At 33.6% G+C, this 21,418-nt stretch overlaps 4 protein-coding genes across 6 annotated transcripts; 1 reads left to right on the top strand and 3 right to left on the bottom strand.

The window, feature by feature from the left end:
• Positions 1-23: 23 nt before the first annotated feature.
• Positions 24-1,378, bottom strand: LOC145965359 (uncharacterized). 2 transcript variants are annotated; one of them, XM_083088849.1, is made up of 4 exons: positions 1,233-1,378; positions 858-1,114; positions 324-502; positions 24-173 (listed from the first exon to the last, which is right to left on the bottom strand). In XM_083088849.1, the coding sequence occupies exons 2-4, from the start codon at positions 1,009-1,011 to the stop codon at positions 24-26; spliced, it is 483 nt and encodes a 160-aa protein (XP_082944975.1). In that variant the 5' UTR covers positions 1,012-1,114; positions 1,233-1,378. The 2 variants fall into 2 exon arrangements, with proteins under 2 accessions (XP_082944975.1, XP_082944974.1); XM_083088848.1 differs by lacking the exon at positions 1,233-1,378 and having other exon boundaries at positions 858-1,226.
• A 2,678-nt stretch (positions 1,379-4,056) lies between these two features.
• Positions 4,057-10,397, bottom strand: LOC145965351 (vesicle-fusing ATPase 1). Its single transcript, XM_083088829.1, has 10 exons — positions 10,327-10,397; positions 10,011-10,096; positions 9,493-9,717; positions 8,661-9,288; positions 7,575-7,799; positions 6,738-7,037; positions 6,199-6,489; positions 5,671-5,855; positions 5,428-5,586; positions 4,057-5,262 (listed from the first exon to the last, which is right to left on the bottom strand). The coding sequence occupies exons 1-10, from the start codon at positions 10,330-10,332 to the stop codon at positions 5,145-5,147; spliced, it is 2,223 nt and encodes a 740-aa protein (XP_082944955.1). The 5' UTR covers positions 10,333-10,397; the 3' UTR covers positions 4,057-5,144.
• Ints1 (integrator complex subunit 1) lies at positions 10,215-19,273 on the top strand. Its single transcript, XM_083088812.1, has 15 exons — positions 10,215-10,472; positions 10,925-11,229; positions 11,381-11,579; positions 11,668-12,149; positions 12,233-13,522; positions 13,604-13,779; positions 13,850-14,002; positions 14,088-14,765; positions 14,832-16,628; positions 16,747-17,061; positions 17,166-17,631; positions 17,866-17,990; positions 18,084-18,274; positions 18,625-18,897; positions 18,997-19,273. Exons 3-15 carry the CDS (start codon positions 11,411-11,413, stop codon positions 19,110-19,112), a joined length of 6,231 nt encoding a protein of 2,076 aa, XP_082944938.1. The 5' UTR covers positions 10,215-10,472; positions 10,925-11,229; positions 11,381-11,410; the 3' UTR covers positions 19,113-19,273.
• On the bottom strand, positions 18,508-21,256 carry LOC145965352 (nuclear RNA export factor 1). Of its 2 annotated transcripts, XM_083088831.1 has the most exons (3): positions 21,106-21,256; positions 19,290-20,976; positions 18,508-19,215 (listed from the first exon to the last, which is right to left on the bottom strand). In XM_083088831.1, the coding sequence occupies exon 2, from the start codon at positions 20,902-20,904 to the stop codon at positions 19,294-19,296; it is 1,611 nt and encodes a 536-aa protein (XP_082944957.1). In that variant the 5' UTR covers positions 20,905-20,976; positions 21,106-21,256; the 3' UTR covers positions 18,508-19,215; positions 19,290-19,293. The 2 variants fall into 2 exon arrangements, with proteins under 2 accessions (XP_082944957.1, XP_082944956.1); XM_083088830.1 differs by lacking the exon at positions 18,508-19,215 and having other exon boundaries at positions 19,239-20,976.
• Positions 21,257-21,418: the final 162 nt, after the last annotated feature.

Below are 21,418 nucleotides of genomic sequence, written 5' to 3'. Positions count from 1 at the left end.
CTTGTATAACAAATTTACAGAAGTTAATTATTATCTTTAGATTTATAAGTATGCTCTGTCGACAACTGATTTGCTTGCAATTCTTGCGTGATATTTTGTTGTTGCTCAGCTTCTGTGGTTACTTGTAGTATATCTGCTTTCAATAGATGAACTAACTCGCTGGCTGTTAGGGCCTGTATATGAAGAATATAAGTTGCAGTTATTATAAGGCGAGATATATGTATATGTATAAGTTCACAGATAAGATTTCCTTGTGGAATAACTTATTATTTTGAAGGATTTAATTGAGACTAAACAACTTAATTTACTATTCAATTGCTCACCTGCAAATGGGGAGCTATATGTCGTATCAGAGGATTTGATGCTAATTCAGCTTCTTCCTCAGATTGGGGATTATTTCCAGAAGTAATTAGACGTGCAATGGAATCTTCTTTTGCTATTGACAGAGATGTTACAAGACTCTTCTTTGTTGTATCTCCTTGAAGAACTCTCAATCTAGAATCTGTTACATTTAACAGAAAAAGGATTAAGAATTTATTATGTAAACCAATGATGATAATCGTGAATTGATTATCTTGTTTGTCTCTAATATTATCTCTACATTACTTTTTGTCTCATTTATCACTTTCTCTCTCTCTCATTTATCTTTCTTCTATATCAGTGTTTTAAAAAAAATTATAATAGCTGTAAATTATATAATAACATTTTCTTTTATGTTGTTTCAAAATAAGAATTATATATTTTTTTCGATAAGAGAGGAAACAAAATGTAAAACGAGAAATGACAAGAGGAAAAATCTTGGAAAGCGAACACGCCTGTTTTACATATGGTCTGGCAATGAGATGGATATGTCTTACAGAGTTTCTGCAGATACTGCTCCGAATCGGATAATCGTCGATGATATGTATTATTATCCAGAAAAGAGTCCTCGAAACGATCGTTCGGCGCGTTATCGTTGACTGCTGTTTGCACAGCTGTTTCACACCAAGGATCGTTGGTATCCGTCTTCATCTTACACCGCGTATTATTTTATATACGCCCCTCTATATCAGATATCCTTGATAAATTATTACACATACACACTTTCCTTTTTGCTGTCAATGAGAACGTGAGGCTGTATCGAATAATAGAGATATGATAATTTAACGATGAAAATTATATCGTCAATTTATACTGTTTCTTAATCTGATGCAACTCTTTGTACACTGATAAAAACATGGACTTATCAATACCAAGAGTGAATGTTGAAACAATGTTGAATAATGCTCTCCCGGCATTGTAAATTTATAATGGACATTCTATCAATTTCTGCGTTATATAATATCAATTATAATTATTGAATATAAGAAATTTTATTCTAAAATATTCTACATTATCTTAGGAGAATCTTTTAAGATTGTCAAATAATTAGGTAATAATTAGGTATATGCACATGTGTCTTGTTAAATATATAAATGTGCAAATACACATTTTACACAATGTTGTTTAAAGATAGAATACATTTTTTATAAGCAGAACACAAGTTGTTTACAACTTATACTTCTAAATTATGAAAATTTTATTTGACAGAGGAAACTATCCCACATGAAAAAAATTTGGAGGAATATATTATTCAAAGATATATATAGATTATATTGCAATAATTTCTATAAAAAAACAAGATATTTCTCTCATGATAAATGATTCTTTTTGTGACCAAATAAATATCTTATCTTAATCACCGTCTTAATCTAACTAATATAACTTAAGTAATATCTTAATTTCATTTTTGGCTCTATGTGAAAATATGTGTGTGTCATGAAGGTCTTTTTTATACACATTTATAGGTGATTTTATTTTTCTTGCATTGATAACAGATTACATTGACAAATACAGAGAAGTAGTCGATTATATTACAGTAAAGGAGAAATATTGCATAAGCGACATTTTCCTATAAGATGCATTTGCAATATACACAATTCATTTTTTTCTTCAAATACATACATGAAATATAATTAACTTGATAGATTCTCCAAGTTGTAGCATACAACTTTTACAAAATAACAAATAAACTTATATTTTATAAAAATTATAAAAAAATAAATAAACTTATATATTACATTTTATTTATAATTCACACATCAGAGCAATTCATATATATTCTAATAATAAATCATATAACTATTAAGATTTATTTTAATTCCAGTATTAAAAAATATATAAATGGATATAATGCACTTTTTTATCGTTATAATTATCTGATAATAGAATAAATATATTTTTAGCAATAATTGGAATACTCTTTTCTTACATGAAGATAGTAGAGAGAGACATATTGACTGATTCCCGGCTCTCTTTATAAATATTATATTATAATCAATTTTTATGAGATATAGTGACAAATATTGAATCAACATGTGCACCATCATATATTATAGAGTGTACATGTGCACTTGCACATGTACTCAACAATGTACAGCATATGAGAATATAACAGATATATTTCTTTGTATATATATATATATATATATATATATATATATATATATATATATATATATATATATATATATATATATATATAGTTATGTTATTGCTATATTCAATAATGAAAAAAATGGGATACTACACATCTCCATTCATTTTCTTATGGACAAAAAAGTCAATTTGTCTCTTATAAACAATTCTTTCTCAACTGTAAACTAGAACAGTATTTCCCAACGTTTTTTTTTAAATACATAACTCTTTTATAAATGCAAGAAAATTGAAGATAACACAACTCCTCTAGGGAGTCTTATTTTTATAAATTTTATTTTCTCACAATATCTAGGCTGTGTTCGCTTTGCACGCTCACACGCTGTGAGCATCATTTTGTCTTTATTGCACATCGAATATCAAACAAAGATAGAACGATGCTTTCAGCAATGAAAGCGTCAAAACGAACGCAGCCCTAATAGTCTCTTGCTTTACTTCTTAGTATTAGTGAAATAAAACATTTCTTGTTTTATATATATGCATACACATATGCGCGTACATATATACATACACCCACATCCACATACGTACAACAAAAAGATTTACTTAATAAATAAATCTGTATAATACGACAAATAATATAAAAATACTTTTTGTGAAAATTGATAAACAATTATTAATTAATTTCTAACTAACAAATTAACTTATATATATGTTAAAACAATTTTACATATATACAAAAGATTATGTAATATGTAGATTATATAAATGAAAAAAAAAAAAAAAAAATACTATATTATTTATGTATTACATAATTGCAATATATGTGCTTAATATAATACATATATAATCTATGTTAATTATATATATACTTAATGTACTTAGCTTGCAAATAATTACTAATTAATAAACTATTGCTTGAATAAATGTACTTTCGTAAATATTACATTTTTCTTATCTCTCTAAGAAAGTTGCAAATTTGTCACAATACCCTGAGTGGGAAGTACTGTTCTAGAATCACAGTTCTAGAATTACAATCAGTATACATTCAAGATATTGTTCTCTGAAAAATATCTCTGCCGAAATAAATATACGTATATATGTATAATACAATATACAAGCTATAGGAATGCATTTAGCTCACACTATTTGTTTATAACTGCTTATTGCAATACTGTGCTATATTGGTTATAGAAATATTCTTTCTCTTGATATAATATAATTGATGATATAATTAAGATTATAAGCTTAGAAAGCTGAAGAATCATTTTCTAAACCTTGAATATTGGCAATAAACGATATTAGTGCAACTGTTCTATACATACACACATACATATATACATATACATACATACATATATATTATATATGTATATATATACAGGGTGAGTCAAAAGTATGTTTTAAAAATTTGTGAGCGTGTTCCTTGATAAAAAGGAAGAACAAATGTTCATATGAACATATGGTCGCAAATGCTTTGTTGTCGAGATAATGGACATAAATCAGCAGTATCAAATAATGCTTTATTTGAACGTTTACAATTTTGTATTGTAAACGTTCAAATAAAGCATTATTTGATACTGCTGATTTATGTCCATTATCTCGACAACAAAGCATTTGCGACCATATGTTCATATGAACATTTGTTCTTCCTTTTTATCCAGGAACACGCTCACAAATTTTTAAAACATACTTTTGACTCACCCTGTATAAGTACTACTTGTACAATGTTTTCAATACAGATGTATTACTGATTTAATTATGTTTTGAAGATACATAATAAGAAATGCACCTGATATTCATGCAACAGATGATCCTTATATTAAAATCCAGTATTGTATGTGTTTCAAATATTTCTATCTTTTTTTACATATTTTCATAGTAATTATATTACACAATTTTCATAGTAACTATATTAAACAATAATTACATTATTATGCATCAACCAAATATTCTTTCATGTTGTGTCAAATTCTTACTTCCAAGTTTGATAAATTAATTCCCGTCAAATCCTTAAAATATGTAAAGTAAAAAAACTTCTCTTCATGAATTTTTTAGGATTAGTCAAAATTTTAAGTTAAATTGAGATTACATTAAAGCAGTTATTACAACATTGAAAATATTATATATATGAATTAATGTGATAATCATCTCTAGAATTATAATAATGTTTAAGTATCATCTATGTACTTATATTTGAAAATATGAAGTTAATTTGCATTCAGGTATACATCATAATGCAAGTATCGCATTCAGGTATACATCATAATGCTGGTATCATATATTTTTTACCTGTTATTTTTACCTATTACACAAAGACTCTAGATATGTATGTATCATATATACATATATAGTATATATATATAAATATTTTTTTCATTTTAAATTATTTCTACATAAATTACTACAATCTGAAGATACGTTTTTGGGATAATCAAAATCATTTCAGCCCAAGCGCGCTAAATTTAAAACAAGCGCTCAGAAGCGCTTGCACTTTACTTATATTTCTAAAGTTAGCATATCCCAAAATGAAATGAGGCTTCTTAAGGAAGCACACAAAATTGCATGAGCACATAACCATAAGCATAAGAAAATTGATTGGTTCATTTCTTGTGCATATATATGTGTGGACCAATCAATTTTCTTATGCTTATGGTTATACGCCTATGCAATTTTATGTGCTTTGACCTTTACTCTAGGCCGCCTTCTTCCTCTAGTTTGGATAAGAATTTCGGAACTCTGTAATTTGGTTCTACTTGACGTGCCATATCTGTTAGGTAGAGTAATTTCTTAATACCAATGAATACACTGAAAGCATAGAAATGAATTGAATATTAGATTAATTTTGTGATTTAATGATGAGATATCTGTGACAAAACATTTTTATTTGTAACATGTATCCTTACATACTAGCTAATATCACATATGTTGTCTCAACAAAGTTATTAAAATGTAAAATAATTAATATTTTACCGTTTTCCTTGAAGCTTTGCATGTAAGGAAGCCATTTCATGTTTTGTGAAGAGATCAACTTCTTCCAATACATTTAACAGATGATCAGGGGTTGACAAATTAGGCACATGAAGAACGGTATTAAATGCCGAAAGTATTTCAAAATCGTCTAAAACTTGTCTGCAGAAAAAATATATTGTTAGGAAAATAATGATTTAAAATATTGTTTTGTTTAACTGCAGAAAAAGAAAATTCTTATTTTACCTGCGACTAGAGGTACATAAAATTAATAGTTTACGGCCTGGCGGCGGTGACTTCTTTAATAGCACCAAAAGTGCTTGCAATGTCAGATTAGAGTATCTTGGTCCGATCGGACCATAATCTAATAAACGTTCTATATTATCAACTAAAATACAGCTAAGCTGTGAACGATATGCATCATCGAATACCTAAAATATATAAATACATAAATGATAAGCAATTACTTTTTGGTCCTGGTAGCATGTGTTAAATGATGCCCAGGGCCAAAGGATGGCCGCGAGGGGTTTTAGTTGATGTATGCCCGGTCGTTGCTTCATGGCGACCGGGAGAATCTAACACTATCCCTGCCAGTGTTCATTTCGACTTCTCGGAATGCAATCACTGGCAGGGGTGTGCACAAGGAGCATTTCCCCTCGTAAAAAAAAATATTTTATAAATCCTATATCAAATATAATAAAACAAAAGTACTGACTTTAAGATAAATTTGCAATATCTATATATAAGTAATATAAAAGGCGAATTATTTATTACCTTTCGTATAGAAAGACATTTTGCAGATTCAATAAAACCGACCATATCATCAGGTGTACAAACTTTAACGAATGGGAAGTCCGAATTCTTTGCAATTTGTGCGGCAAGCGCCGTCTTTCCGCTATTTGGTGGTCCTTCCAAGAGAACAGACACAAGACCAGATCCCTCTGTCGCTCGAGCTTGTTGAATGCATAGACTGCCATCGGCAAGGATTTCAGCTACTGGCTTACCCCAATTAATAATTCCACGTATTAATAATTGACTCAGTGTTTCCATGCTTGTACCAAATGCCTAAAAATTGTTTAATTATATATTTTTCAAATTGATTTGATATAACAATCATGTCAAGTTAAAATTAAAAGCAAATTTTATTTCCTTAAAAGTAATAGCAAATAATAAAATAATAATAATAAAGTCTTCATTAATTGTAGAAAAAAATGTTTATTCATCAGAAATATGTAAGTGAATGAGAGTACTAGTAATAACTAAATAACAGCAGCTTCTCTGTCTAGTATATGAATGGTTTTGCACTGACTTACCGGTTTAACATCATGCTCTAGCGCGTGCAAAAAATCACTTTTAGTGATCACAAGCTTCTCCATCGCGGCTGGATCAACCTCCACTTTGCTGGCAGCTTTTATTAACCGATTCATAGCAGTGCTTTGTGCGGCTCTGACTAGGCCCTCTAATTCCGCCCCGCTAAAATTCTTAGTTTGAGTCGCCAACTCTTTCAGATCTACATCAGGCGCTATCTTTTTATAATCTCTCATTCGCGCTGTGTGAATATTAAGAATCTGGTATCGCCCATGTGTGTCTGGTAAGCTGATCTCCATTTGCAACTTTAAAAGTAGAAAACTTATTTAGAGTGTGAAATAACAGCAAATATTATCATAAAATAATTATATCAGCAAAAATGAAGAAAAAATAAGATGCAAAATCAAATTCATCTAAAAAAATTCTACAATATCCTGTCTTACAAATCAAATTGAATATTATATTCATATGAATATTATACATATTTTTCAAACATTAATAATGAAAAATTGCAGTCACACACACATTCAATATATATTCAATTTTAACAATTTATTATAAACAAAAATCACTTCTAATGACTCTAAGTTTCTCCATCGCGGCTGGATCAACCTCTACTTTGCTGGCAGCTTTTATTAACCGATTCATAGTGCTTTTTGCGGCTCTGACCCTCTGACCCTCTAGACCTTTTAATTCCATCCTGCTAAAATTCTTAGTTTGGACAATTTTTACAGATTTACATCAAGGTGCTATCTTTTTATAATCTCTCATTCGCACTGTGTGAATATTAAGACTCTGGTATCGCCCATGTGCATCTAGTAAGCTGATCTTCATAATTTTACCTCCAATCGGCCAGGTCTTAACAAGGCTTCGTCGATCATATCTCTTCTATTGGTCATACCAATAACAAGAATGTTATTTAATTGTTCAACGCCATCAATCTTTGCGAGTAGCTGATTAACCACTGTGTCATGAACTCCTGTATTTCCAGCAACACTACCTCGAGATTTACAGATAGCATCTATTTCATCAAATATGATTATGTGAAGTCCACTGTTTGGACCGAGCTAAAAATATATAAAATCTCTTAAATAAAATATATAACACATTAATTCGTTTTTATAGAATGATGAAAATAAGGTGATGAAAATATAATCTTATACAGGTGACGTGGCCCTTATACGGGTGACGTGGCCCTTATACGGGTGACGTGGCTCTTATACAACGAAAAGTTCCCAATACATGGCCTATTGGGAACTTTTCGTATCATCTTTATTTTATCTCATTTTCTTATGAAGAAAATATTTCCATCATTATTGCATGTGTTATTTCAAATATTTCGCTTTTAAGGGTGGCGATTATATTGCCTAATTAAGGGTGACAAAGCAATCAAAGTATTAAGGATACTGGTTTGAATATCTTCATCAAAGAATACTTGATTGATGCATAATAATATATAATTATTGTTTGTTATAGTTACTATGAAAATATGTAAAAACAAGGTGAAAATATTTGCAATAACATGCAATATTAGATTTTAATATAAGGATTATCTGTTACATGAATATTAGATGTATTTTCTCTCGCTTTGTGTAGCTGCGCGCGCGGCCTGACAGAGTTCATAATTCACGTGGCAGTCAAAATGTTAAGCACTAAGTTGGAAGGACTTTTACAAAATCTTTAAGCAATGATATTTGTGTAAAAAAATATTTAAAATATATCATTTCCTGTAAAATTTGCTGTATAATAAAACGAGTTTAATTTTTATTCATATCTTCCATAATCAGTTAAGTCCCATTAATACATCAGTGCTTAAAGATTTATATTGGCTTGAATATTCTAATTTAGAGCCATTTCTTTCCAAGTTATGTATAAAAATCTTAATTTAAATATATATTATATTAAAATAATTTTTTGAAATTATTTACCCTTTTTTCTTCGTCTTCTGCATCAGCAAACAATCTTCTGACATTAGCTTCACTTTCTCCAACATATTTATCCAAAATTTGTGGGCCATTTACAATCTTTGGTTCTCTTGCATTTAACATATTTCCTATTTGTCGAGCCATTAATGTTTTCCCTGTACCAGGTGGCCCATACAGCAAAATTCCTTTTACATGTTTGCAACCTAATTGAGTGACAATCTCCGTTGGAAAGACGCGAGATGCAAATGCTCTTCTGAAAATGGCACTGAACTCCTTATCTAAACCACCAATACCCATTTTCTGGAAGTCCCAGTCTGGGTTAATAATGGCCTGGCGAATAGTTTTTCCTTTAGCTTGCCCAGTGAGATTTAAGCTTGAATTTTCTGCTTTTTCAAATTGTATTAAGGTGTCGCCTAAGCAACGACCCATTTTAGTCTTTTTGGGCACTGTATTTTGACCTGAACTAATAGCCGATAAATCAGCAGCCTCCAAACTTTTGATAACTAATCCAAGCAATTTCTTATCTTTAAACTGAAATGCCAGCTGCTGACCCACGGTGAATGCCTGGCCAGAAAATTGTAACAGAAATTCCTTGGCCATTTCATCTGTATTATATGGCTCCAAAGTAACTCTGAAAAAATATATAAATATATTAACAACAATAATAATATAATATGAGGAAAAAACCTTCAATATACATATAAGAAAAATGTCCTCTAATTTATAATAAACTTTTAAATAAATGAAAAATATTCAGTATTAAAAAAATATTTTATAAATGATAAAAAGATTCTTAATTATGATATAAATCATCTAATAATATATATATACATACGTTTTTTTCTGCAAGAAGTCAGCTTCCAAAACAATGTTGCATAAACATTCTGTATTACAGGTTGGATCAAAATGATATGGCCGAACCTCAATCTCTTGATTGAGAGACAATGTAGCCCACTTTCGTTGAGGCAAACTGAAACCAACTGTACCAGGTGGAATCTCATGATGTGTTTTTACAGTAAACACAAAATGATAATTTGGTGCTGTAGTCACCTCAATATGCCTGCAACAAATAATAAAAAATATATATATCGTAAAGGATATATATCATAAAGACAAAAAGAAAAGAATACTAAATCAGAATAAGTTTATATAAATTTATATATTGAATTTATATATTGAATTTAGTTTGAAGAATCTAGAATAAAAATAAAATTGTTAATTTCAAATTATTTATTTATTATTTAAGACAAACAGATGTAATATAAATGCATTAAGAAATATAAATTAAACTAATATAAATATACAATTGTATCGAATTCTCATTAAGGCGATTATATCGCGATAAATTCTTACTTGACATCGGGAAGATCGTTAGGATTGACAATTGCACAGTTTGAGAGACTGAGCTCATCTGTAGGACATCTCACTGCTTTCATCCGCTGAAAGAGACAAAATTATGTTTTTCCACATTTCATACGAGAAATGGGACGCGTGAAAAAGCTTTGCAAGGGGAAGTATTGATGAAATTTCGAGGGGAGGAAGCGAAGAAGCTTGTGATCTGTAAGAAAACATTCTCGTCTCGTGAAAATTCAAGAGAATGATTCATTTGTGCGGCGAAACGTATTCTCGAAATTGCAGTCGTCGATTCGCTTTCGCGGTTCGTACTCACCATCATGGATTTTTCTTGGGTGGAAATCAACAGACTCTGATCGCACACTAAAACACCACTGACTATAATAGAATCTCCGCACCCTGCACCTCACCTCTGATATTGATGTGGAAAGCTACGGTCATGCGCAAGAGAAAACAACTAGTGTGAGTATACGTGTATGGTATGTATGATGTAATCCCCTCGACTCCTACGTGTGTTTCTAATTCCTACGTTTCTAATTTTCCTACGTGTATGTTTCTAATTTTCCTCGAAAACTATTAGTCATCACTAAATTACATTTAACGATAATTATATTACACATATTTTGGATCTAAATTATACATTATAGGACTTTCTAATAATACGTATTCACTTTTCGATACGCAACGAGATCCACAAATTTGATTTTGATTCGCAATAAAATAAAATAAATAAACATACTTATATATGTGTGTATTTTGTGTATTTTATATGTATGAAGTAGACATTACGATCTATATAATGCATTCGAAATCAATCCGTGGGGTATAGAGTAGCATTAAATTAATGAATCAGGACAAAGGAATCTATACTCCTTTTATCTTAATTGGCTAATTAAAAATTTGTTATCGTACAGGAAGAATTTTCGAACGCATTCGGGCAATGACGAATGCGCATGTGCTTATCCCCTCCACCACACCACGTTGTAAGCGTACCAGCTGACATCTGACGTCTCTGTACAAGTTTCAAATCGTGAAAGGAGCGCAGGAAGAGCGATGCCTTTGCATATGAGGTCATTTATTCGATTAAAATGACAAATATCTAATTCTAAGATCTCGAGATATGTCATCATCCTAGTCACTGCAATTCCGTTTTCGATTATGCAATCGTAAAACGAAATTTATTTCGAGGAGAGATTTTTATATATATTGAGAAGATTAGGTTAGACTTTACAGCTTTATTTACATTTTCAATCTACTATAGTGTATGTGTATAAGTATTTTTTTAAATAATATTCGTAATAAAATTATATTCAAAAGAAAAGTTTCAAGTATTTATAAAAATCTATCAATCTTGTACTTTATTTTTATAGCTATCCATAGACAGAGGAAATATATAAATCATGGAGCGTGGAAAAACTGGTATTGGTAGAGCAGTGAAAAGTAAGATTGCTCAACATCCTTCTGATCTATTTGCACTGGGATCAAAGAGTTCACGAAATGAAAATTCTGATTCTAAAACCAGACCAGGTGTTATTCATCCAAAACCAAGTGGCAGTTCCACGACTTCTGGTATATAATTTATTCTTTCCTCAAACGGATAATTTTTGATTAGCATTTGTGCTGTGCAAGTTATTGATTGTTGTTAACAATTATATAGGCAATGATCGGAAGAAAGAAGCATCTTCTGGATCACTCCAATCATTTTCTTATGTTCCGCAAAAGAAGCCCAAGTTAGCTCATGTTGGTTCCCATCAACGGCAACCTTCTTCTAGCGCAGAAGCATGGGAAGTTTTAGCTATAGATATCGATCCTGCAGATTTTGTGCCTATGGCACTTGAAGCTAATGACAATGATGAGGCTGATAAAGTTATTGGAATAATATGTGGCGCTGTTAAAACATTGAAAAATCAAAAATGGAAACCTGATACATTAATTTATATGGGCTTATTATATCTAGCAAAAATTCGCCCATCCATTTTTTCAAATGATTGTGTATTACATGCATTGTCATCTCTTTTAAAGAGAGATCAGACTTACAATTTCAAGAGTAAAGGAAATCCACTGGTTCCAGTACTCGCTGCAAATCTTTTAATGAAAGGATTTCATGACAAGAAGAACTGGCCAGAAGTATTTGTGAAGGTTCTTTCATATCATTCTGTCTTTTATATTGCTTATTGTACAATTTTATCATTATTATTGACTTAATTAATTTTTTTTTACAGTTATACATTGAGGACGCGCTAGGTGAACGCTTGTGGATCGATCATGAGGAATGCAAGGGTTTTGTTGATAATATACTGACTGGATTTAACACAAGGCATCCGCCTAAATCTGTATTACAGCCAGAATTCCCTGTATTGATGCAGCGAGATTGTCACAGCCCGTCTACAGTGGATGACGAAGATCTGGCAGCATCAACGATGTCATTGTCCGGGGATAAAGAAAAAATAGAATTTCCAGTGGGTCCACGGTACGCGCATTGCGTGGAAAACATAGAATCAATAGTGTTGGAAGCTGTAAAGGAACAATTAAATAGACGTCAAGCTGAGACTATAACGAGAAATTTCTTAAAGCTACTCTCCTCGGCATGCGGTTTTGTTGAGATCAGAAACATTGCCGTTCCTAGATTAGAAGTGTGGCTACATAATCCTAAACTAATGAGACCAGCACAGGAGTTACTTATTTATATTTGTTATAATTGCACGTCTCATACTCAAAGAGATGTTGAAGTCATAAGTCAGTTGGTGAAAATGAGATTGAAAACGAAAGCTGTAATTAATTTGTATTTAAACGGCGTCAAGGAACTTATTGGATTACATCCAGAGAATCTAGCTACTATATTGAAGCACACGATTTATAACGAATTGTCGAATGCGCGCAATCCAAACAACATGCCTATGTTGGCTATAATGTTTCAGACTTTACCCGAGCAAGCGGCAAAATTGCTCGCAGAGATTTTTCAAGATTTGTTAATGAACCGTGAGGATTATTTAAGACCATTACGTGCATTACTTAGGGAAATCGTGCGTGTATGTCGACATGACATCAATCTTATCGCTTTTGCTCGAACGTTAATGGCCGAGAGACCGGACATAGCTCAACAATTGCTAAATTTCGAGTTTAAAGATCGTATGTTCATGTCGATAGCGGATCTACTTTGCCTATGTATGCTCTTGGCTATAAGTCCACAAGTGAAAGAAGCGGCGACATTGTCGCAACGCGCGGATAAGAAAGACGTAGCTTTACTGCACCAATTCCAAAATCTCGTAGCCATGATACAATACGAGGCTATATTGTGGCTGCAAAATTTGGCGCAGCAGGTGTACGCCGTAGGACGAAACGAATTGTTGCATGCAATGCATAAGATCTTACTTCTAGAATCTCCCGAGCAGTATTATAAACTGGATAATTGGCCTCCAGAATCGGATAGAGTGTTCTACATACGGCTAGTATCCGACGTTCCTCTGTTGCAAAGTACATTGTTGAGGCTGCTACTTATCGGTTTTTCAAAGGTAAGTGCTTAAACTTACTTATTTGTGAAACGAGTTTTTGTTTAGAGAGAATAAGAAGCTTGATTTTACTTTTATTTATAGGACAATGGCATTACTCATTCGGAGACGTTGGATTTGACTGATCAATTGATACGGCGAGCAGCGGCTAATTCGACAGAAAATTTTCCAATGTTACAGATCGAAAAAATGGACATAATTGAACTTATTTTTAATCTCTGCATTTATCAACCACCAGGAACAATAAATATACCTGCAGGGTAAGTGTACTATGCATATGGCTTATGATATATATAATCTTATCTTATATGATGTACGTTTATTTTATAGATACGTGCCACCAACGTTGGCAATAGCTAATCTCTATTGGAAAGGATGGATAATGTTATTAATTTTGGCTGCTCATAATCCATCCACAATTGGTGCACTGGCATGGAAACGATATCCTATATTGAGAACATTAATGGAAATGTGTATTACGAAGTGAGTTAATAATTTTTAAATATTTGAAACCGATTATTTTTCCCAAACAAGTTTCAGTTGCGCTTCAATAAAATACGTATTTTAGTCATTTTTCGCATCCACCACCGACAATGGCTTTGCCAGAAATCATGGAACAAGAACGCGCAAAGGAACTGCAAGTCGAAGCTATCGAAAAACAAGAGATATTAGAGTATGAATCACATTTGGCTGCTGCATCGAGTAGAATTCAGTTATCCGAACAGAATAGTTTTCTGCTATCACAATTGATCACTATGGATCCGACTGGAATCGCTAGAAGACCACCGCCGGCCGTTCTCGAACAGATACAGTCATTGAATACGTCACATAGATTGGGTCACTTGCTGTGTCGATCACGTAAACCGGATTTTCTATTGGATATTATTCAGAGGCAACAGCAGAGTACATCGCAGAGTATGCCATGGTTAGCGGACTTGGTGCAAAACAGCGAAGGTTCTCTGAGTCAATTGCCGGTACAATGTCTTTGCGAGTATCTGTTGTCGACTAGCTCGCAAACGGTCGAAAAGCAGCCCAGACAACAGCAACTGCTAGCGCATCTTCAGACACTGCTGACTGATCCGAATCAGGATCAACAACATGCTTACGAAGTCTTGGAATATTTCTTGAGGAGATTAAGCAGCCAGCAAAGTAGTAGCCGCGTCCAAGCGATTACCGGATTAAAAATGGTTCTGGACTCGATACCATTCGAGGACGAGAGCATGGATATAGACGGAGAAAACGAAAAGTAAGTACTTAAGCGTATATTTTGAAAAAAGGAAATTGGTTTTAACATTTTGTTTTTTTTTTGCAGGGAGATGTGGCTTCTCCGAAAATTACCGTCCATACCTCATTTCCTGTCGGTACGTTCACTGGTTTCCACGGCGTTGCGTGGCGCTTGTCAAGTCGAAAATAGTCCCGATCTCGTGCACACGTACATATCATATCTTGCCGCGCATACCGTCGACGACGATTTGCCCGATTTAACTGACTTGGCGAACGAAATCTCCCAATTGGTCGTTGAACGTAGTACTATCATCGCGGCAATATTACCTCAACCCGAAAGCGATAATCGACAGGCCAAACAAACGTTACACGCCTTTATGGCAATCTTCTGCAATTATCTTGAAAAAGCACGATCGCCTAGAGGAGAGGCTTACCAATGGTCCGAAAGTCAGGATCAGATTCTAGTACAATGGAGTAATGGCGAGGAGTGCACCATGCATATTTTAGTGGTGCACGCCATGATAATACTATTAACATATGACACATCCGAGGACGATCCATTATTCAACAACTTGTTAGAGACATGGTTTCCACTAACGGACCAACCAAAGGCCTTCCTTGTTGATACTAGCGAAGAAGCACTACTCATACCTGATTGGCTTAAGTTACGAATGATCAGGAGCAATGTGCCGCGCTTGGTTGATGCGGCACTAAAAGATCTCGAACCGCAGCAGCTAGTACTTTTCATTCAAAGCTTCGGAATACCAGTATCGTCGATGAGCAAACTGCTTCATACTCTTGATGCTGGTGTGCAGATAGATCCGAGCTCGGTCGGTGAAGCGGTGTTGGATAAAACATACATGGCACAATTGGTCGAGGTGCAACATCGAAGGGGTGCCACAGGCGGATTGGTGTTCGTACAGGTGTTACAACTGCTGGAGCCGCACTTACCGGATGAAAACATCGTGTCTATCAATAAACTGCAACAGTCATTGCCAGCTAGTGCTATGGTGCAGAAGCAATCCGTTATACAGTGCTCCGTGAAGACCGACGTGCCTCACTTGATAAATCGACTGTTCATCGAGAATATTCCGATGAATCAGAAAATGGACGCGTATCGACGTTTGCATAAGACTTTAGCGAAGGATCTGCAAAGATCGAACGTGAAGGAGAGTGGCGCCGTGGTATTAGCGATACAACATATATGCAGCGTTTTGAGCTCTATGCAGGTCAAGCAATTCTTGGCCTCGCTCGTACATATGCCGCAGTATTCGTGTACGCTGATGCGCGTGATATTGCTACCTCTAAAGAGACCGTCGACATCGAAGCACGTAGTCGAATTGGCGCGCAACATGTGTCTGAATCTGATATCACTAATAGGTGAAGTAAAAGCGCCGGTTCTGTCGATTCTGCGAGACTTCGCTAATGTGCGGTCAATGAAGACACCGCAACGCGCGGAACTGTCGATGCTAATGCAAAGTCGCGGCGAAAGTCCTGGCACGATACTAGAGAACACCGATTCTGTGAATTTGGAGAGCGTCGGCCGTAAATTGTTAGATTTATGTCTGAAACAACAGAAGAATGATGTCCTGGTCGAAGCTATGGCAAAATTACTGGTCAGCGATAGTAATGAAGGTGCGTTGAAACCTCGTACAGGCTTGTTGATCGACTGGTTGGCCTCTATGGAGCCTGAATTGATCGGTACTTGTCCCAATCTTCAAATGAAACTTCTATTTGGAAAGGCGAAAGTGCATATTAATATCGATAAGAACGTCGTGAGTTCGCATTCCTGTAGACCTTATCTGCTAACGTTGTTGACGCACAGAGCAAGTTGGGCTACTTTGTATAAATGTGTCGGACATTTGTTGGACAAATATGACGATGGGTGAGTAGAGTGGAGATGAACAATCTCTTTTCCTGTTTTGAAGTTTCTCCCCATTATAATATTGTGTTTTATCAACATTTTCTTATATTCACATATCGCGAATATATCATGATTATAGATACGATCCAACCGCAGTTCTGGATTTCTTATGGGCACTGACATGCAATCCCAAGTTATGGCAAGGTCGAGACAAATTTACACCGAAGCATTACGTTCCTGAGAATATTCTGTTGTTGCAGAAATGGCAACTACTTAATCTTGTGGCATATCTAGTGTCCGAAGCTGTTATTATCTGTAGTGTACAGAACAGAAACGCCGCTCTCGCAAGGATGGATATCAGACTCGATTTACTTTTACATTGTATTTCTACCGAAGATGACTTGATCTCCAGTGTAGTTAATTACTTGGCGGAACGTATAATGGATAACACGGAGTATGAATTTTGTCACGTATTTCTCACATATTTTACGGCACATAATTTATCATTCAATTGATTTAATGTGCCTGAATAAAAGCAATCGCGTATTTAATTTTCAGCTTAGATTCGGCGGATATGGCGCATCAGTTTCTGCTACACATGTACATGAAAATTCCGAAAGTCATTTGCTACCTTGACACTTTCCAAGCGAACAAATTCGTTAAAGGGGCAAAGATAACCGATTGGATGGGTTCAGTGCTCGATTGTATGAGTCATTGTTTATTGACTGCACTGGCGGCAACTCCCAGACAGAAATCCTGGAACGCCAAGTCCCAAGAATTTGAACTCTGCGCGAGAAAAATGGCCGCGGTACATCCTATATTAGTGCTACGACAATTGCCAATGTTGGCGTCCTCCTTGATGGGAAGATGTTATCTCGATTTCAGTCAATTTAGATCCGGCCATCATTTAAATCTCTTCACTCAAGTAATGGGGCTATTGGAATTGTTGCAGCCGCATTTGTTTAACGAACAGCATGAGATTCCGTTGGAAAACACCTTAGAGAATTATTTCCAATGCTTTCAGGTATTACAATTTGTGTAATTTTAAATTAGTAAAAAAGGTGAAATCGGATTTAATTATAAACAAAAAAAAAATTAAAAGAATAAATATAATATCTAGCATGATTTAAGATCAAATGTCATCTATGTTTTAATCTTTATTAATACAAAATTACGAAATTTATTCAATGCATCTTGCTTTCTTGATTATGTGACTCAAATTTTTCAAATATATTATAAATTTCAATATTGTTTTCAGAATTATGGGCATATGAAAGATCTCAGCTCATTGTTGAACAGATTCGTATCATTATTACAGTCGTACATCTCACATGATCCACAACGAGCATTGAAATATCTACACAAGCATGCACAAGTTTTGCAGTAAGTTGCTTTCTATTAAAATGCATATATTATACGTGATTTATATATTATTTGTTATTTATATATATATAATTTACACATACGTATGTACAGTGAATTGCAGGTAAATTATCCTAACTTAGACGCTTTGAGAATACTTGTATCGGGAATACCGATGCCGAGAGAAGGAGAAGATGCGGATGACATTCTAATCACAATAGCTCCTGTGCCACATCGTTCGGAACCCGTTATTCCAGAACACTGGCAATCTCTACTGGGCACACTTAGTAAATTATATGGTGAAGGTACGAAAAAATAATTATATTGAATATATATATGTTTGTTTTTTTATTGTAGTTTTTAATGTGAAATTTAGGAGGAGAAAGAGATTTAGGAATGGCAGTAAAAGAAAACAGATAAATTCATGCCTAATCCTTATATTATTTATTAAAAAAAATCAATTCTCTATTTTCATTCAACTGTTATCATAAAATATTTATATTTTTACTTAAATTTCCTTCTTTAATTATGCGATAAAGAAGCAAAAATTAAACTTGATCTTTTATTTATTAAGTGACTGTTATCAATTCTTTCTTCTGATACATAATATGAGAAAAATATTCTGTAACAAAAATTAATTTTCTATTCTATACAGATGTATTCAATGCACTTCAAGAGGTCGAGCATGTGTCATCGCGAAAACCTTCAGTTTTGGAACCAATAACAGATAATATAGCGGAATTGCTCGTATCGCCTCAGGGTAATATCAGAACGCTTGCTCACACTCTACTCGCTAGAGCATTAAAGCATCGTCCTACACCGAATGCGACTATATTATCTGCGTTTCAAAGATGTTTAGACAGTGATAGAGCAGACGTTCTTATGTCAGCTTTGGAAAAATTACCAGATATTGTATTGTGTATGCAAGGTAAAGTTGCAACAAGTTGGATTTATATATCTCGATATTAATTTATGTCAATAATTTCATAAGAATGTATAAATTCTTTTATTTTCTTTTACATTGCAGAGCATGCTTTACCATTGATGCAGAGGGTATTTGAGTTGGGAGTAAATTCCAATGTCAATGCGATGCCTTATATCACTAAAACTATTGCTCTGTTAAATACACAGCAAGGTTGTTAATATCAAAGAATGTTAGTTTGTTAACTTTGTGTAAATATTAAGCAAAACACCATACACCCACCTTTTTTATAATTACAACGATGAAAGACTTGTTATCTTTTTCCTTAAAAAAAAAAAAAATATATATATATATATATAATACATATATTTATACAAAATTACACTTTTTGAGATTACAAATTTATTGAAAAGCTTCTGGAGGAACGTCATTAACAGCATAATTCTTCATAAATGTAGTGATTGCATTTCTTATGTCCCAGCCTGTATCTTGAAGATATTTATAACAATATCGAATATTCATTGTAGTAAGCTCACGTAAAAATCTTAGCAATTGTTCCTTTTCTGACACACTGAGTACTGTTGGAGTAAATTTAGGTGCGGGTTTTTGTTCAAATTTTGTTTCGTTAAATGTATTGGCTGGTGTACCATCAATATAATATTGATCATTGACAATACAGTATTCATTATCTTCTTTTTTGATGATAACAAAAGTTCTATTGAAGAACATAGGTGGGCAGAGTAATACTCGATATGAAAATAATCCTTGCACCGAAATAACTAGGTAATTATCTTCTTCATATAATAAGTCAATATAAAATGTTTTGAAGTTGTGTGTCGTTGGTGGCTGTCGCTGTAAAGCAGTAATTATCTTTTCAGGTCCACAAAATAGAAATTCATTACATTTAGCATAATCGACAAATTTCAATAAGTTTCTATTTGTGGAGAATGTCTTGACAATCTCTTTATGTGCATGATTTGTTATAGTACCTAATGTCATGGAATAGAACGCGTTTCTGTCATACAGACCATTCATAACTATCCTATCTTCTTGGTCGTATAGTGTAAAGAAATGCTTGACAAATTGCTTGATCAGAGATATTTTTGTTCCATTACCAAGATAATTACTCTGCACACTTGGCACAAATTTCTTTTCCATTCCTATTACAATTCCATCTAACTTTTGTAAATGTGGAAAAACGTTTTTCACTGCCTGTATGTACTCCTGAGAATTAGTATACTTGTTGCACAATGGATTTCCATCCAACCAAAGTTCGCTTATTTTGAACTCGGAAAAATAATGTAGATACTCCACATCCAAAATCTGATTGTGTCTTAAATCTAGCTTAGTCAGATGGTAGTTGAAGAACTTGTCAAACAGAATGATAGCTGTGAGCTTATTGTACTTCATACTCAATTCGCGAACGGGCAATCGCGATTGCTGAGACTCACGACTGTTGCCCATAATCCCCATTTTACTACAACGCAGGACCATATCCAGAATTTTCGGTATTGAAATGGGACAGAATATTGAACCCAGTGTCTTCTCATTTTCAAAATCGTCCAGATTGAAAATCTTCTTCACAGGTTCGTATCTAGCATGCAAGGCTTGTGCTATGATTCTATTTGTGTTCACTTGCAACTCCTGCGTGCTAAGGAATCCTAATACAATGTCCATGTGCACTTCTTGTCCACCATGTAGTGTTACGCACAATCCTTGCTTCACTATATTTTCTATGGAATTGCTGCTGCCTTTCGCCAAAAAACTACTTTTCTTTTTATCCTCGATAGTGTACATTATCGGTATTAAAACAGCTGGTTCGCAGGCGGTTATTACAGCGCGTAAGATATCGGTTCGTCCATACAGGGCGCCGTCGAAAATGATGAACTTGTGCCATAGATCCTTACGATTAGCAAGGGCCATCTCGTGAGTGTCAAAGGATGGCTTGATATGTGTGAGCCGATGCGGCTCCCAGGATGTTTGACTTCCGGATGATGTTGTTGGCGATGCCATTATTTACTATCATAAGAAACAGTGATTTTCTCTCTAATAATAAAGCCCTTTGTATCACTGTTTTTGAATCACCTATAATATATTATAATGTAATAATATTAATAGATTATTAGAATATTTTTTTTACAAATTATTATAATACATAGATTATTAGAATATTTTATTATGCACTTTATTCAAATTTTAAAAATATTTAGAAACCTTTTCTCTTGCTCATAAATTTTTGAGGTTATATAATATTTTGTTGATATTAAATTCTCTGACGTTAGATGCGTTTTGTAAAATCTGTAGCCAGTCTGTAGCTCACTTCGGCTGCGGTCAAAGTGACGCTGAGGATGCTTTGAAGCGTTTGATTGACCAATCAGATTAAAGAAATCTTTACTCCTTTTACCCTGATTGGTCAATCAAACGCTTCAAAGCATTTTCAGCGTCCCCTGAACCGCAGCCTTCATATTGAACTTTATTAGATGCGTTCTATTTAACATTATTTTCGCTTCGAAGCATTTAACTTTAA

The sequence above is a fragment of the Camponotus vicinus genome, unplaced genomic scaffold (assembly GCF_025532165.1).
Source record: "Camponotus vicinus isolate PSW18456_S1 unplaced genomic scaffold, iyCamVici1.0 SCAF_14, whole genome shotgun sequence".
Lineage (NCBI taxonomy): Eukaryota > Metazoa > Arthropoda > Insecta > Hymenoptera > Formicidae > Camponotus > Camponotus vicinus.
Note: the sequence above shows the minus strand (reverse complement) of the source record. Positions and strands in the feature narration are given on the sequence as shown.